Source organism: Pipistrellus hanaki, assembly GCF_964339955.1.
Source record: "Pipistrellus hanaki genome assembly, chromosome: 4".
In the NCBI taxonomy this organism is placed as follows: Eukaryota; Metazoa; Chordata; class Mammalia; order Chiroptera; family Vespertilionidae; genus Pipistrellus; species Pipistrellus hanaki.
In genome coordinates this window covers 28,084,437-28,102,939 of record NC_140506.1, presented here as the reverse complement: position 1 = coordinate 28,102,939, position 18,503 = coordinate 28,084,437, and the positions used below count along the sequence as shown (strand labels likewise).

Genomic DNA, 18,503 nt, shown 5'->3' with positions numbered 1-18,503 from the left:
ATAGCGGAAATAATTCCTTTATCATCATCAAAACACTGATCTTCACTCAAGTACACCAGTATTAGGAACTACAGACTAAGAGCTGGGGATCATGAGGAGTTAGCAGGGTCAGGGTGTGAGGCTGGCCTTGGGGACCCATCCTGGGTACTGCTCTGGTAAACCAAATGCCTCATTATCTTTTCCCTTTATCTAGGGACATAGGGATGTTAGCATGAGAGGTGGGCAATTAAATAATAAGCATTTTGGTGGGGTTGCTCTTTAGTTTAAAAAAACAACAACAACAAAGCACCCGGAATATTCCTGTAATTAACAGGCAGAGCTTTCCAGAGTTGTTGTAGAAGAAACTAGTCGACTCCCCTGGAAAGATGAGAAAATGAGTGCTGAAATACCCTTCCCCAGCCCACCACGGCTACTTCCAGAAGGACTAAGAAGCAAGTAAGCTACAGGTCTCTCTTCCTTCCTGTTCCATGGCTGCCCTGAGATGCTCTAGGGAGGTCCCACCATGCAGTCCTTTGGCAGGGGGATGGTGGCAGGTAGAAGAGAAGAGGTGGGAAAGCAATTCCCTCGTGCCCTGCTAGTACCCCGTGAACAAACTGCCCGGGCAGCAATCAGCACAATCATAAATGAGTATCTGAGTGTCAGCCTCAGCCTTACAGAGAAACGGTAAGCCATTTTCCTCTTAAACTTTACAATGTCAGAGCAATTGCATCTGGTGGCATCATAACATTAGCATGCTTCCCTTTACACAGGAGCACAACTCTCAGATTTGAATAGATATAGAGCTGAGCATCTGTCTTTATCTGACAACTTTCGGCTTCCAAACATGGGAATAGGAACTTACTAATAAGGGTTACTTTAACCCTTTGTATGCCATAAGTGTTCATAGACAGCAGTGAGATAAAAGCATCTTTGGATGTATGGCAGTTAACTGGTTAAAATACAAACCAAGTGGTATAAAATAATTTGGTGGGAAACTTTTGCTTATGTTAGTTTTAAATTTATTTTTTGGTATTTTAAAAATAGACAAGAGAATATTTAAGGTTTCTCAGTAAATGAAACTTCACATTGCCAAGGAGAAGCATGTGAAATCGAAAGGTGTCAGCCTCAGAACACACTGACACACAGGTACATACACACCCTTATCATTGCACCAAAAAAGGCCTCTGAGAGACAATCTACAAACATAAGAAGGCAAGAGCTTCATTTTGAACCCACTATACTGGTTGCAGACATAGAATCTTTGATAAGTTTCTATGGGATCAAATTATTCTCTGGCACCTCAAGCTTTTAGGTTATGTTCATGGTTTGTCTTTAGGTGACTAGAATGAGGTCTAATCTACTTTAACATAGAAGTGCTTTAATTTTTTTTTTTAAAGGAAAAAAGCTCATGTTTTAAGAAGGTAGGTAGGTATTTCTTTCAGGTCTTTAAAGAATAATATGCTACAAATAAGACTGACAAATACAATCTTGAAGTCACTAAAAAATATTCACCAAGAACAAATTTGCAATAAAAATAATTATCTGGTGAATTGACTTTTAAAAGAGAAGTGATAATAGAAAGGTGAGTGGCGAGGAACGTACTCTAATTGCTATTGCTGAGGAGGAGGGACTGGAGAGGAGATGGCAGCAGTCAGTGCTGAGGGGGGGCAGATCCTAGCAGACCAGGATCTGCTCTCCTAGTGATGCCTTCAGCACTATAAACAGTCCCAGCCCTGCCACCCTCCACAGGAGCACGGGGTATGACAGCAGTCAAGGATACCATCTTCCTTTATTTTTAACCAGTAGTCAAACAATCCCACGACCCATGAACAAACCACTACACAACCCAAGAAACATATAAATAAATACGTTCTTTAGATTTTCTGCTGCCTATAAGAAACACAAATGAATGAGAAATCTCCCAGGGGGTAATTTGGATTGCATCTGCCCGGTTGGGCTGTGAATACGTACCGCATTGCTCTCAGTGCAATTTTGTATGCCAATTCAGCATCGTGAGGTAGGAGAGAGGTGAAGAGATACTTGGCAAATGTGTGCATTGGAACGCTCTCCCGATGGATTATTTCGCCTAAACCACTATATGGTCCGGCTGTGGGAAGAGAGCATACACATTTTACATTCCTAAAAAAGGAACTGAGACTTCTTGTAAAGTATATTTTAAAACTGTTATGTAAAGTTATAACATATACAAGCTAATCTGGTTAAGGATGTAACCTAAGTCAGCGGTTGCCAACCGGTGGTCTGAAAGGTTGGCGACCGCTGGTTTAAGGAAACCTTTGGAGCAGTGGCCATCAACCGGTGATCCGCGAGGTCTGAAAGGTTGGCGACCGCTGATCTGAGTGGCACAGGAGAAGGAACACAGATTCTTAGTAAAAAATGCTTCTATAGGCAATAGTATCCAATGTCAAATTTACCTCAGGAACAATCCCTCAACTGCAATGAGAATCAAAGAACTAAAGGGCAGAGCTTTTTCACATTTTAACTGTGAAAGAAACCTTGCAATGTATAAAACCTCACTGAATTCAAGAAACATCCTCTGTACATGTGTATGTCCCAGCATCCAGATTTCCAAATGCACAGATGACTCTGCAGATTAACTTTGGAACCTGTGCCTGGTCCCTCAGTCCCAGGGGCACAGACAAGCCGCGCTTCTGGAAAAGAGTGCTCTGGAGGGCTGGGGAGGATTCTGAACCACAAATCCCAATACAAAGACTATAAACATTGTTGCTTCTAATAAGCAGAAATAAATACGGATTCTCAGAAAGTGATTAATAATGAGAATAGTTACCCATTTGATACTCACCATAGGCAAAAGAAAAAAATTAAAGTAACTGAAAATTTACCACATTTTAGGTTCCAAAAGACCAATTTTAAAAGCAAAATTACATGGAAGCAGCCAGAACTCATTTCTTAATAAGCTATGTCAGGGCTGGTGGCAGAGTTGACTTCCCCTGTGCTCTGTGAATGCTGCCCTAGGAAGGGCAATACAGATTTTAAATTTTGAAAGGAAACCACAGTGGTTAGTTCAACTTCTTTCCACTTACGTACCTTGAGGTTTAGTTACTGTAAACTGTGTAATAAATTAGTTTCCATGTCACCTTTGGGTAAAAACGGTTTGATGATTTCTAGAATTATGCACCATGACACTACTGCTCAAAGGACATAATGCATTTGTTTTCCCTGAGAAAAATCAGTCTGGTGAAGAGTTTAAAATGCAAAAAATGCAGTTCAGAAGAAACGGTGAGAGGAGTTACTGCACTGAGCATGGGATAGGAACATTACATATTATAGATACTTTTTAATATAGGTTATTTTAAATTTTCATTAGTATTTTTGAATTATTCATTTTAGGTACTTGAAAAATCATAGAGTAAACACCATTTTTTTTTAACCTAGGTAAATTAAAATCCATCCTATATTTCTAATTTTACCAAACCTATTCATCTTTTTCTTGTGTTTAAGAAATTTAAAAATGCTTTAGTGATCTAATATTCTTCAAAAGTTGAAATAGCATCACAGTTCGACCTTTAGTTCATATAATGAGGCCAATTACTTAGGTTTTTATTATGAACTGAATGCTCGTTATCTCCCACCTCACTTCACTGTGTCCAAGTCCCAACTCCCAATGTGACGGTATTTGGAGAAAGAGCCTTCATAAAGGTAATGCAGGTTAAATGAGGTCAGAGGGCGGGGCCCTGACCCAATAGGATTAATATCCCTATTGGAAGACGCAGCAGAGAGCTAGCACTGGCAGCTATCTAAAAGCCAAGAAGAAGTACCTCATCAGACACTGTACTGGCCAGCACCTGACCTTAGACTTTTTAGCCTCCAGAACTGTGAAGAGTAAATTACGCTACCCAGTCTGTAGTATTCTGTTATGGGAGCCTCAAAAGACTAAGACAATAACTCTATTTTACTTAAGAACTAAATATAGCAAATTTATAGGCTATTTTCTTCATGTCTCTTCCATTTCATTCCAATGTTTCCCTTAAACCATCAAGCTACTTGTTCATTATGCAGGAAAAGCCAGAATGTATGATCAGCATTTTGTTATGACACTTACCAACAAGTAAAACTTGTTCAGTTGGGTATCACTGAATTATTTGTGGTTTAATAATCAGTGTAATTCAATAATCAGTGTATTGAATAATGAAAGACTGAAATTTGGTAGTAAGTTCCCCAGAAGTGCTTTTCTGACATCTGAGTCTGCTAACTTTTGCAGCCCTGAAATTCCTGGAGTACACTGATGCATAAAGAAGTTGGTGCCCAGTGCAGTCAACTCAACCATGAAGTTTACAAAAAGGGTCCCTTTCTTTCCTGTTAAGACTGTTTCCTGTCCTGCAACACCCACTCTTTGTGGGCCGAGCAGGGATGAGTCAACAACACTTCACCAGGCACAGTTCTTTTTTTTTTTTTTTTTTTTTTAAATATATTTTATTGATATTCCAGAGAGAGAAAGGAAAAGGGATAGAGAGCTAGAAACATCAATGAGAGAGAAACATCGACCAGCTGCCTCCTGCACACCCTCTAGCGGGGATGTGCCTGCAACCAAGGTACATGCCCTTGACCGGAATCGAACCTGGGACCTTTTAGTGCGCAGACAGACGCTCTATCCACTGAGCCAAACCGATTTCGGCAAGGCACAGTTCTTATAGAAATATTTAATGGGGAGGTATGAACTAATCAAAGACTAAGTTAAAAATTATTCATGAGTAATGAACATGGAGAACATTTAAGAAGGTAAATGATAAACAGATTACGCTCAAGATTGAAAAGCACATACCCTCTTCCTACCCTTCAATATATTGGAAACCAAAAGCCAGTTACTAAGAGCCAGTGACATAAAAAAAAAAAAGCTTGTGGCTAATGATTTGCTTATCTCAAAATAAATTATGAGAGGAAAGTAAAAGAAAACTGTAATGAAAGAATCAATATCACTTGAAATTTGCCAAGATAGGCTTTTATGTTAAGAAGAAGAAAAAACTTTAGGAGTGCTTCAAAAAGTTAATATTAGGAATTTTGGTAAAAATTAAGCATACTATAAAAACATTTTCTCTTTAGAATGCATTTCTAAAATGTGTATAATGTATTGTTGAAAATATTTTCTTTCAAATAGATCTTTAGATTTGGAAAAATAAAAGAGGTTTTAAAATGCTATTCTAAATCCCTTCCCCATATGTAACAGTTCTGAATATAAGACGAAGACAGCACACTTTATGAGCCTATCAATCAGAGAAAATCCCATAATGACGACAAACGCGTACTTGAGAGATAGAAGTCATTTTTATCTATTAGACATCACTTAAATTTACACAAAAGATTAGGCTACCATACTAATTACACTTAAGTCTTTTCAAGGAAAAAAACCACACAAAACTGTTGTTAAAACAATGCCAGCCAAATTTGTTAGGCACTTTAGCTCTTAACCTTATGAAAAAAAGAAAATTAGGCTTTGCCTTAGACGGTCTATGAAACTTTAACTTGCTGAATGTAATCCTAATGAATTCTCTGAAATAATTATTCAGCACAGTGGAAATCCACTCCTGCAGCTTTCAGTCCTTTGTTAGCACGTGCAAATGACATATTCAAAACCCAGACATCATCATGTAATAGCCAATAATTCAGAGGAATGCCAATCAATTTCCATTTTATAATTTAATTGTTCCAGCAAAGAGGAATATGGCCACCAGCAACAGCTCACTAAATATCAAACTTGCATTTATCTCAGGAACATCAAGCCAAAAAAACCCCCCAAAAAAACCAGTCCTTTTCAGAGCTGATGGCATTAAACGGGACTCATTTCTAATAGGCTATCCTATGTGACCACCTAAATAAAATGATATAAATCTGAATATCTGTACTTTTTTAAGTAATACTATAACTGGATAATGAACACTCATTGACCATACTACCAGGATAACCATCAAACTAAATACATTCAAACAGTACTCCCAACATAAATAAAATTGGCTAAATAAGTAGAAAAACTCGTTATTAAACTACCTTCTAATAGGAAGACTGCTTGCTTGCGAAAAATTTTCACCAGTGTGTCATCCAATTCAATTTCCTGAAGCTTGGAGATGAGCTGCTCCTCATTCCGGCAAACCTTCTCTTGTGTGTACAGCCCATCAGGCATGATACGCTGCTGTCCCAGCCCTATCAGGGCTACCTCCACAGCGAGTGTTAAATAGGATTCCCCTTCTTCTAAGAATTTGTGTGCAGGTAGATGCTGGTATTCTAGAGATTTGCACTGTCCCATATTCTCTGAAAAAGGTCACAAAAGAAATCAGAGTTCAGAAACTACTTTTTCAGGGACAAATATTTATTTTATCCAGTACTTGTAAATGAATTATTGACTTAATTCCAAAAAGACCAAAAAACAAGTGCATAGCTTTCCATTATGTTTTCTAAATGAATAACTAGATGTGCATATTCTGGGGGATAGAATATTACAAATATTTTCCCCAATGAAAATGAATCACCAAAGAAAACTATAAATCTAAGGAAAGATACTAAAAATACTTAAGAATGAGAAAACTTTTAATTAAACAAGTGTAAAATTATATGATGACTGCAACAGTTACCAATTCTTAAAAGCCTTACAATAAAGAAAGTTTACATACTTTTACCACAATGTTAAAATTTATAATAAAAACAGTAGAGAATACAGCACATGTAACCCAATTTCAAGGGTCTTTTTGTCATCAAAGAAGTCATCAGTTATCACAATGGTAATGATTCTCTGAGCATTCACTTATGTTTCCATTAGAAACTTTAACAAACTTTCAACCACTGAACTCCCAAGGATAGCACATTCACAGTCATAGCTTTTGCTCTCCCAATAGAGTTTTGGGTCACCCATAATCCATGGAGGTAACCGCCACAATAGTCAATATGAAGACAATAATGAAGGGAGATAATAAACCCTCTGAGCTCACCCGACCGTGGGAGCAGCAAAGAGACAACCCTTTCTCACTCCCACATTATACACATCCTTACTTTATATCTTTATGCTAGAAAACAGTCATAAATGCAAATATTGGGTCGGCAACTAAGTAATTGCGGGTCTCACACATATATGGCTTCAGTTGAATTTTTAGGTTTGCAGACGTAGTACAAATGTAAAACACATTTTGTTATTTGATAGTTGGCTATTCAGCTGTTAATCAGTAAAAAAAGTTTTTTGATCTGTTTTGTAGTTTTCGTTTGGCGTTCGTTGAAAAATGGAAAATCAAAAGGAACATTTTCGTCATATTTTGCTTTTTTATTTCTGCAAAGGGAAAAACGCATCGCAAGCTCATAAAAAGTTATGTGCTGTTTATGGTGACGAAGCCTTAAAAGAACGGCAGTGTCAAAATTGGTTTGCCAAATTTCGTTCTGGTGATTTTTCACTCAAAGATGAAAAACGCTCTGGTCGTCCCGTTGAAGTTGATGACGCCCTAATCAAAGCAATAATCAATTCGGACTGTCACAGTACAACACGTGAGATTGCAGAGAAGCTTCATGTATCACATACATGCATTGAAAATCACTTAAAACAACTTGGCTATGTTCAAAAACTCGATACATGGGTTCCTCACGAACTGAAAGAATCACAGTTAACGCAACGCATTAGCAGCTGCGATTTGCTAAAGAAACGTAATGAAAATGATCCATTTTTAAAACGACTGATAACTGGCGATGAAAAATGGGTTGTTTACAACAATATCAAGCGGAAAAGATCGTGGAGCAGGCCAGGTGAACCAACTCAAACAACATCAAAAGCTGATATTCATCAAAAGAAGGTTTTGTTATCAGTTTGGTGGGATTACAAAGGAATTGTCTACTTTGAACTCTTACCACCCAACCGAACGATCAATTCTGATGTCTACATTGAACAACTAACGAAATTAAACAATGCAGTTGAAGAAAAGCGGCCCGAATTGACAAATCGAAAAGGTGTTGTATTCCATCATGACAATGCAAGGCCACACACATCTTTGGTCACTCGGCAAAAATTAATGGAGCTTGGTTGGGATGTTTTGCCACATCCACCATATAGTCCTGACCTTGCACCATCTGATTACTTTTTGTTTCGATCTTTACAAAACTCCTTGAATGGTAAAAATTTCAATAATGATGATGATGTCAAATCGTACCTGATTCAGTTTTTTGCTAATAAAAACCAGAAGTTTTTTGAACGTGGGATTATGATGCTGCCTGAAAGATGGCAAAAGGTCATTGATCAAAATGGGCAATACATTACAGAATAAAGTTTTTTAGTTCCAGGAAAAAATTCTTTGATTTTCTTTAAAAAACCCGCAATTACTTAGTTGCCGACCCAATAAATTCTTAGATACACCACCACTGACTAGAAGAGAATAAATATTCCTAAGGTTCTTTACACATGCTGTCAACTGTCGAATCTGAGCCTGCCTGAAAAGCGGAGAGTGCCTGTTTCCTTGCTCTCTTGCTAGCTGTAGATATTGTTAACTGTATGGATTCATAAAATAAACTGTGAAGAAAAATGACCACTGCCATTCAGAGTTTAGAGAAAAGGGCACACGAGACCAATGTCAAGGTTTTTTTACCTGTGAAACTGGAGAACCCAGGGAAGCTTTCATCGTCCATGTGGCAGGCTTCCATAAGGCTGCTGAAAAGAGTGCCCACAGGGTCCAGAGGGTGTCCAACCCAGCCCTCCAGATTGGTTATCAAGGTAATGCTTTTATGGGGTAGCTCTGTGTAAGAAAAGGGAATTGAGGGATGAAAAGATGTAAAGGGAAGAGAGGCTTTGCCATTTAAAGCAGCATCCGGACAAATTAATACTGAATTAAATTAAAAAACAAAGGTACATATAATCCCCAACTTGTGAACTATTTTGAATTTGGAAGCTTCATCTGTAAATCAATATAAATGGCACTAACCTCCTAGGAAAGCTCCCAAACATCTATTTAATTCATGGGCCCAGGGTACAGTGTTAACATTACAATGTTCACTTCTAAATTATGTTGTATGAAGAAATGTCAAGTCTAAATTGTCACCTGAGAAGCTAGGGACAATTCTCCTCACTTCCTAGGAGTGACATTAGAGAGGACTAAAAAGTTGCCCCCAGAATTACCATTGGATAACTCTACAATTTTATTAAGAACACAAAAGATTAAACATCAAAGTCTTGATTATCAAAAATATTATAATCCAATCCTATCTGAGCTCCCCCTTTCTTTGGTTCAAATTGTACCTTTGGAATTTTCTTCCATCATATAAATAATAATGTTAATTTTTTAACTAGAGGTCCGGTGCATAAAAATTCATGCACTGGAGGGTGGGCATCCCTCAGCCTGGCCTGCCCCCTCTCATAATTCGAAAGCCCTCAGGGTCAGGAAGTGACCCAACAATTAGGGGAAGGCGATGCCCCATCACACCTCTGCTGCTGCCACTGCTGGCAGCGCAAGTCTCGGCCGGCCCTGGTTACCTGAGCCTCGGGCTGACCCTTAAGACCTTGGGGCTGAGGGGACTGTGGGACTTTGGAGGCAGGCACATGGAGTGGCTAGGCCCACCTGCTGCCCTGGCGGTGCTGAGGGGACTGGGCGTCGCTATCTTTGAGGGTGTGGCAGTCAATTAGTATATTCCTTCCTTATTGGCTGTGGGCACCACCATCTTTGTAACGATGTGAGGGTCAATTAGCATATTCTTTCTTTATTAGATAGGATACTTTCAATGTAGAAGATACTAAAAGTACAAAAAAAATCTAACCTCCAGCCTATTTCAACAACTTTTTTTATAATTTTTAGCTGTATCCTAGGTGGAGTGTGTATAATCACCAAGAATTAAAAACATAAAAAGAAAAAAAAAAACCAACAGCAACTAAAACTATCTGAATAAGAAATAAAATTCTAGCCAAAACCGGTTTGGCTCATTGGACAGAGCGTCAGCCTGCAGACTGAAAGGTCGCAGGTTCGATTCCTGTCAAGGGCATGTACCTTGGTTGCGGGCACATCCCCAGTAGGGGGTGTGCAGGAAGCAGCTGATTGATGTTTCTCTCTCATCGATGTTTCTAGCTCTCTGTCCCTATCCTTCTTCTCTGTAAAAAAATCAATAAAATATATGTAAAAAAAAAAAAAAGAAAAGAAAATTTCAGAATAAATACAATTCTGCAAAAAAAAACAAAACACAAAACATAAAAAGATTTATACCTACAGATGGAATAAGGAGTATATAGATTATCCAGAAAAAAACATACGTATTTCTTTTTTTGATCAAGGCCTCATTCATGTAAGACTCTGCAATTAACCACTAGTCAGTAATGCTTAATGTAAAATCTAAACTGAGATAAAGAGAAGTTAAATATGTTCTGTCAGCTGACAGTTCATCATCAAATGTTGAATTTAAAAAATCTGAGTAGTTTTCTGCAGTGATCACTTTAAATATAATGTCCTTATGTACAAATTATAACAAGTGAAAAGTTTTAGAGTGATTTCACACTATGCCAGGCTCTGCTTTAAGTGCTTTAAAGGATCAATAATCTTCTCAAGAACTCTAAGAAATAGGTCCTCAACTGAGCCTCATTCCACAGATGAGGAGTCTAAATCACAGAGAGGTCTAGTCATTGCTCAAGGACTCTGAGTTTGAACCAATTGCTAGGATTCAAACATAGGCAAGTCTAACCCCCAGAACCCTATTGTTAGAATTAAAACACAGTCACAAAGTAAGATATTTGGCTAACTTACGTTTTAGATAATTCTGACAAACTAAGCTTTCCCTTCCTTTGGTTCAAATTGTACCAATGATAAACAATAATAAAAAAAAACTTCTCCCCCTTAAAAAATTAACTAACCCAAGACTCTTTTAAAAAAAAATTTACATTTTACAATATTAAGCCATGGGAAAAAATACCTAAAATTTCTCAAAGATCAGGTATTTTGAATGAGTGGTTAAGTACTGCCATCACCATCACTTTCATTTTAAAAGCCATCTCTCCCAACAGAGCACAAAACCTAGTGATGTCATCACCAAGAATCCCATTCATTCCAATGAAAACAAACTCCTTTACATTCACCTTTTTTTTGAGTTCGGAACATGTCCAATTGTTTCTGTTGCTGCCGCCTTAGTGTGTTAACAATAGCTATTGCCAGTCTCAACGCTTCTCTGGGGTACCCATGAGAACGTAATGCGTCCACTCTTGCACAGGCTGTAGGAACATGTTCTAAAAACAGAAAGCGAAGGGGCAAGAGAAAGTTACCAATGTCAGATAAATCCATAAAAACAGGATTTAATAGTATTGTAAATGTTATTAAAAAAAATACTATTAAAAAAACTCCACAAGAAACCATTTCTGAACTTTGATTTGAATAAAAACTCAGCTCCTATTGCCAAGCATTCATCCATCTCCCATTGAATCCTCCCAGCTCTCCTCCTCCCACTCCAATAATGCTATAGAAACTACACAAAGAAGTAAGTCATGGAAATGTCTTTCCGGTTTGGGCACTTACCATGCCAGAGGGGCCACCCACGGGAGTCAAAGAGGGAGTTTTCAGTGTCGTCATGGTAACAGTAGTTGGTGTATAGGTCACTGCTGATAATGTGCTGCAAGTGGCTATCCTGCCAGTGGAGATCGCATGCCTCGATGGCTCGGGTGAACACTGTCCGATGTGGCCTGTTCGATGAATCTGTTTTTTCCACAATTCAGAAAGCCGTGTCAGCTATTGTTCTTAAGTGAATAAATCAGTCATACCACTCTGTGGCCAGATGTTCATGAGCAAACCCACACGCATTGTCCTTACCCCCTACGCAGAAGGATGGAGGGTGAATATTCTCATGTCCTAAGTACTAGGAGGCAAGTCAGCCCATAGAGCCACCATTCACTCACTTGTTTTATCCAACACAAACACTCTGCAGCCATCAAGTTAAGGTTAAAGGCACCCTGCAAAAAGAACTGTCAAGTCTGCCAAATACACTCCAAGGAGGCACTTGGCACAAAACTACAGGAAAACTCACTGCTCCCCACTTCGGAGGTGCTATGGTGGGCTGCCCTGAGGGGATCAACAGCTCTCACAAACACTATGTAAGAGATGTGACACCAGCCATGGAACCTTTCAGGAAGATGCAATCAGCCTTTAAAGATATGTAGAAGGGTTGTGCTTTTGGTTGTATTTTTTAACTATATTGTGCGGTTTTGCACAATTAAAACTATTATGCTTCTTGGGATATAATGATTAAATGCCACTTTATATCCCAAAGGCATAAATGCATGTATTTAACAGTTCACAAAGCCACACAACATAGCTACAAAACAAACCAGCGCACTTACCTTGCCCCTACAGGCTGCCTCCTGACTCCTGTGCAGGTTCCATGACTGGTGTGATGTCCCCAGCATAGTGTATGCCGGGCATCACAAAAGAGCAGAAGCATACACTCCGAAGAGGGTTCAAGTTTCAGGACCTGACGGAGAAAAGAAATGTTTGGGGAATAAAGGATATTCTCACCCACTCTCCTGGGAATATTCAGTTCCTCTGGATAACGTGGTCCAAGTTCTACCTGCACTCCCACCTTTTGTGTCCCCACTCCAGACTTACCTTCAACTATGGCACAAAACTTAGTGAGCCTCAACTGAAAATTAGGGGGACGGACTATTTTTATTTATGTGTACTTTACTTAGCTCAAATATCACCCTCACTGTTCTGAGGCTTAATTAAATGAGAGGCAAAATCTGGATCTTCCTTAGCTGATGTTTCATCTTCCTGTCACTGGAGCTCTGGCTAAGCACAAACATTAGGAAATCATAAAAATAAAGAAGAAAATCAAGAAGAGCTCGGAGAACTGGTCAAGTCCAACCTCTCTATTCTGCTGATTAAACTGAAAATAGAAGTAAAGTGACTTGCCAAGGTCACAAAGTGAGGTAATAGCAATCACGATCAAAACACGTATCCTCAGTCCAAATTCACCTACTGCAGCTGAAAGGTTTCTGAAGGCCTTTAACAGAAAGACACTACTTCAGTTTGCTCTCGAGTCAACTTAGATATCTATATATCTAAGCATAGCAGACATATCAAAATGCATCAATGACATAATTTGAGAGGAATAGATACTGATGTATGTGTTATGGCCCCTGCCTAGACTCCTTGCTAGCAGTAGTTTTAGTTGTACATCTTATAAATGGGAAGAGTGGACCTTACATTTAAAGGCCTTTTGAATCTATTATGGGCTTTTCTGAGTAGAATAAATATACTCCTACTCAATAAAGAATGGGTTCCATCACCTCTCATAGTCAACCGATCAAATATTCCAAAGTGCAAAGCTCACACATGTGTAAGTGGTTTTGTCATTTCATATATTTTGTTTAGCTCAACTCAAAGAAATAGAATTTAAAACAGAGATTTTTAAAAGAGCAACTTAATGTTATGGATGTATTAAAAGAATGAGATATTCTACCTGGTGATCTGCCTCACTGTGGTATCACTAATAGTATTCCATTAGAAAAAAAAAGACTTTAACTTTTCACTTGATTGTATTGATTGTCTGAGAACAGAGAAAGGAATAGGGCACACTAGGCTTTTAACAGTTGTTAGCTCTAAGCGAACAATAAAACCAACTGTAACAAAAAAAAAGGCTAAATTCTAATAAATTAATATTTATATGAAAATGTAAGACAAAGTTTTATAATATGGGAAACAGAAAAAAAATTGATTATGTATGTAGACAATGACAAACACACACACACACACACACACACACACACACACACACACACACCCAAAAAAGTTGGCTTGATTAGGTGGCAAAATTATGATCAATTTTCATCTTAGTTGTCTGTGTTTTTCTGATTTTTAATAAAATGTATGAATAACAATGTTTACTTATTGAAGAAAACTTGAGAAATTCAGAAAGGTAAAATGAGAGAACTTAGTTCTTTTATAAAGAAATTAAAAATTGGCTAACACTGTCGTACATTTTAAAAAGTCAAAGAAACTACTCTTTCAAAGGGTGTGGATTCTAATACTGTTATTGCTGTTGTTAATTAATTCTAACAGTTAATCTCAGCAAAGTCAGGGCCTGATTTGTCCTTCACATTCACTTCAATATACCACCAACAATGCAGTTCTGTCCACTTTCTGTTCACTCCACACCCAGATGCAATGGCACTGCTGGCCACCCCAGAGGCTCTCAGGGCAGGCTCTCCCCAGCAGCCTGCTCAGCTCTCTTGTGACAGCCCCTTTAGAGGATGTGAGCATTATGCTAAAAACAGGAGCCCTGGTGCCTTTAGGCACAACAGCTATAAATACTGCCCTCAGAAACTAGGTCCTGACTTCATGCCCCTAGGCCAAACCATAAATAAAATGAACTGTTTTATATGGAGGCTGGACCATTGTTTAAGGGTGTTCTGAAAGCCAATGGAATATTCCTGTTTAACCAAGGAGAAAGTAACCAAATAGAAAGTAAGTGTAAAATGTTAGGATGGTGCTCCCCAAAAGCAGGTTAAAGAGTGAAACAGAGTAACTTCCAAATATAAAGAAATAAAAGATTCAAGATATTGCCTATATAGATGTAGCAATGCAGGAGAAAAGATGTTGAATCCTTTCTTAGCAGTGTAGGAGAAAAGATGTTGAACTGCTAAACTTGAAAATTCTGAGCTTCTGGAAAATAATTTGGGTATTAGGGGTAAATGTATTTTCTTAAAAGTTATTACATAAAATCATGAGCAATAAAGATAGGACAGATTTCAAATACTGATTTCCAAGGTAAATACCTCTAGACAAAGCAGAGCCAGCCAATCATCTTTCCCAAGTCCTAAAACTTCCATCTTTTTCATTGGACAAGTCCCTGTGGAGTAATACATGTAATTCTTTCTTTATAAAGACTGCTAACCCACATTCGCACTCAGCACATTGTCATCTCTTTCCAGGACACATAGAATGACAGTCTTGATTCTGGATCCTGCTGTTATTATATAACTCTCATCTTGCATCTTTCATAACTTTAAAATCTTTCAAATTTTCTCAAAAAACAAAATAGAAAAAGGCAGCAACAGCACAAAACCACACAAAAATAGTGATATAAATTAGTGAATGAAAGTTTTATTTGTAAGCGTTAATTACTTTAAGGATTTGGTTCCGAAAGAGAGAAGAAAATGCTATAGTAGCAGAGAAAAAATAGTTAAGCCAAGGAAAGATTAAAAAAAAAAAAAAAAAAAAAAAAAAAAAAAAAAAAAAGATGAGAGGGACTTGAGCTAAATGGGTTGACCCAATAGAAAAGCTCAAAAAAACAAAAACAAAAAACAGGATGGAAATGTAAGACAGAGGTTCTTCAGAGGATGTTTGGAAATGTCTGCGCGCATTCTTTAGTTGTGCAAAAGTAGAGGGTACTATTAGCCTGCAGTAGGTAGAAATAAGTATGCTAGACAATCCTTCACAACGAAGAATTTTCCTACTCCAAATGCCAACAGCACCCCCTTCCAACCATCATAAAATTCTTACTTGCTATATTCTAAAACTAAGACTTTTAAACTGACTATGCAGTAGCCCAAATATGAATTGACCAAAAGAGACAAAAACACACAGTTGCTCAAACCTCTCAACATCACCATATAATCTCTCTATATAAAAGCCTAAGTGACCATTACGAACAACGGGGTCTACCGGTCAAGATGATGTGCACTGACCACCAGGGGGTAGATGCTCAATGCAGGAGCTGCACCCTGGTGATCAGTGCGCTCCCACAGCCAACCTCCCACTGGGGGAGATGATTCTATCGCCCTATCACACCAGCCAGGCTGAGGGACCCCACCAGCCAGGCTGAGGGACCCCATCTCTAGTTTTGTATAACTGTAAATAACCATTTAACATATGTAAGCATTACATCCCTCTGTAGTCTGAGAATATGAAGAAAAGCACACAATGGTCTCGGGTAAAAATTAAAATACATATTCACAGTCAAAACACATTAAATTCTTTTAGTTATGGTAAGTTCTTAAGTGGGGAAATAATTTTCCTATATTCATTGTAAGTTACTGTCATAAATGTATGTGCACAATTAGTCAAATATAAAGAAAGCAGAATATTACTGTGAACTCACCTTGGTTGGCATTTACACCCTGAGGCAGAGCGTTGGTTAAGTTGGGTAATTCACCGCCATGATTTCCATCTTCCCATGGACAGACATCAACACTGTTCCACTTCTTCAGCTGTTTTAGCCAACTGGCCTTCTGCTCCAACTTGCAGTGGGGATTTAAAACTATACACATCCACAGAGCACCTAATTTAAAGGGAGAGAGGGCAGTAAATTAAAAAAAAATTATAAAAATGTTCAATTCTAATAGCTAATGATAAATTTTAAGACATTTCAAAATGAATTCAAATCTGTCATTTTTATAACACAATTCTCTTTAATCCAAGCCACCAACCCCATGCAGAGTTAATGAAAAGAGGACAACTGAATTTGAACCAAAGATTGAAACTGTGTTACAAATAAAGATGAAAAGATATTTCAAATATTTATTGTTAAATACTTTTCTACTTATGTAACATTTTGGACAAAAAGTCAATAAAAAGTACAACCCTAAGGTCCAGTTTGCCACTTTAATTTAAAAACAAATTTTATACATGGATTCTGCAAAAAGCCACTTTAAATAATGAACACAAATAAAAACTTCCTAGTTTCCTTAAAGGAGTGTCAAGCTTTACTGTGTTTATTAATTAGTATGCCTATTATATCAATAATGTCTTAAAAATAAAATTCACTTAAATATACTTCCCTAAATGATTTAACCAGGAATTAATATTTATATAAATGAACTCACTAAATGTATGTCTTTATGTGAATGAAATCACTAAACATTAATCAAAATTCCACTTGCTGTCCAAGATAAAAGCCAACGTGAATTTAGAAGACATAAGTCATAATTTGAATTAAGATTTTGATAAAATGTATTATTACTTTCTACATTCTTTAGAAAAGAGGTAAGTTTTAAAAGTTCAAGTTTTTCTTTACTAATTTCAAAACAAGGTAGGTACCAATAATTCAAAGCCATTCACCACACCTTTGCTTTGAAAAGGCATGTGTATGTGTGAGTGTATGTATTTTATTTTAATCAGTTGTATTATATGAACAATAAAAATAGAAATGATCATTGTGTTTTATTTGTCCAAAAGAGATGCTTTCTGTTCTTCTACATTTAATATCAGCAAGCTTCTTTACTTAGAAATTCTAGTATTTTAAATAGCAAATAACTTTTACCACAAGAAAATAAAAGTAGTCACAATCTAAGCCAAAGATATTTACAATTAACATTTCCATATTTTAAATGTCAATTGAAAAACAAAATGTGATCGAACTAGATAAGCCCACCACAGCTTATCTCTCCCCATGATTATAACCAAAAAATCTGAACAAAATACAAAAAGCAGCAATCTAGGGACTCTGAAAAGTAAACAATAGCAAACCGATTATGGAAACAAAACAGGAGGAAGCAAGCCATTTGGGGATGATTTTCTGTTTTCTTTTCCCTCTTCTCTTCCAGCTTGGACCTAAGATTAGCCCCAGTGAGGGACTTTGTAAACGGCATATTCAGTAAAAACTTGAGAGAAATCTCATCTACCTGGAGAAAGGACTGGGAAAAGGGGACCTTGCCCTCCACTCAGGAGCAGGAGCAAGGGGATCCTGGATACTGTGTACAAAGAGGTACAAGTTCTGGTAACATCTCATGTGCATGAAACAGACCTCAGGAAGCACAGCCAAGGCCTTAAGTATTTTATTGACATTGTCATCCAAAGAAGGTGAAACAGGCCTTATAGTCTGAATCTACTTTGGTTGATTGTATGTTTAAAAACAACAACAACAAAAATTATCCAGAGGATTTTAATAGGACTCAGACTCTCACAACACAATATTCAAAATGTCCAGGATCCAAATTACTTGGCTTACAAAGAAACAGCAAAATCTGATCAATTCTCAAGGGAAAACAATCAACAGACGCCAACCAAGATGAACCAGATGTTACAATTATCAGTCAGAGACTTTATAGCAACTATTATAACTGTACTCTATGAGATGATGGTAAACACTACTGAAAAAAATGAAATACAAACTATAAAAATGTACTAAATGGGAATTTAGAACTGAAAAAAACACACACCAATATCTGAAATAAAAAATTCACTGGATGGGATCAAGAGCAGATTAGACAGAAGGAAAAGTCAGTGAACTTGAAGATACAAATGGTCTCATCTGAAGAACAGAGAGAGAGAGAGAGAGAGAGAGAGAGAGAGAGAAAACAACAGCAACAACAACAAAAAACAAGAACCAGGAAATGAACATTGACTTAAAGGCAGGTGGGAAAATAGTGCGTCACTAGAGACCCAAAAGAGACAAAAATTTGGAAAAAATAATGACTCAAAACTTCCCAAATTTGAAGATTAATTTAGAGATCTAATAAGTTCAGCTAACCACAAAAAAAAAGGTAAACTCAAGGAAAACCATGACCAAACATCATAATTAAATCACTAAAAGCCAGTTAAAAAAATTTTGAAAGCAGA

At 37.4% G+C, this 18,503-nt stretch overlaps 1 protein-coding gene across 1 annotated transcript in view; it reads right to left on the bottom strand.

Moving 5' to 3' along the window:
* ZSWIM6 (zinc finger SWIM-type containing 6) overlaps positions 1-18,503 on the bottom strand; it is a 164,237-nt gene that overhangs the window by 8,138 nt on the left and 137,596 nt on the right. The window contains exons 5-10 of the mRNA XM_084880590.1: positions 16,045-16,224; positions 11,466-11,642; positions 11,033-11,179; positions 8,568-8,714; positions 6,001-6,261; positions 1,951-2,086 (exon numbers count right to left, since the gene is read on the bottom strand). Coding sequence (XP_084736716.1) covers positions 1,951-2,086; positions 6,001-6,261; positions 8,568-8,714; positions 11,033-11,179; positions 11,466-11,642; positions 16,045-16,224 — 1,048 coding nt within the window. The remainder of the gene's footprint in view (positions 1-1,950; positions 2,087-6,000; positions 6,262-8,567; positions 8,715-11,032; positions 11,180-11,465; positions 11,643-16,044; positions 16,225-18,503) is intronic.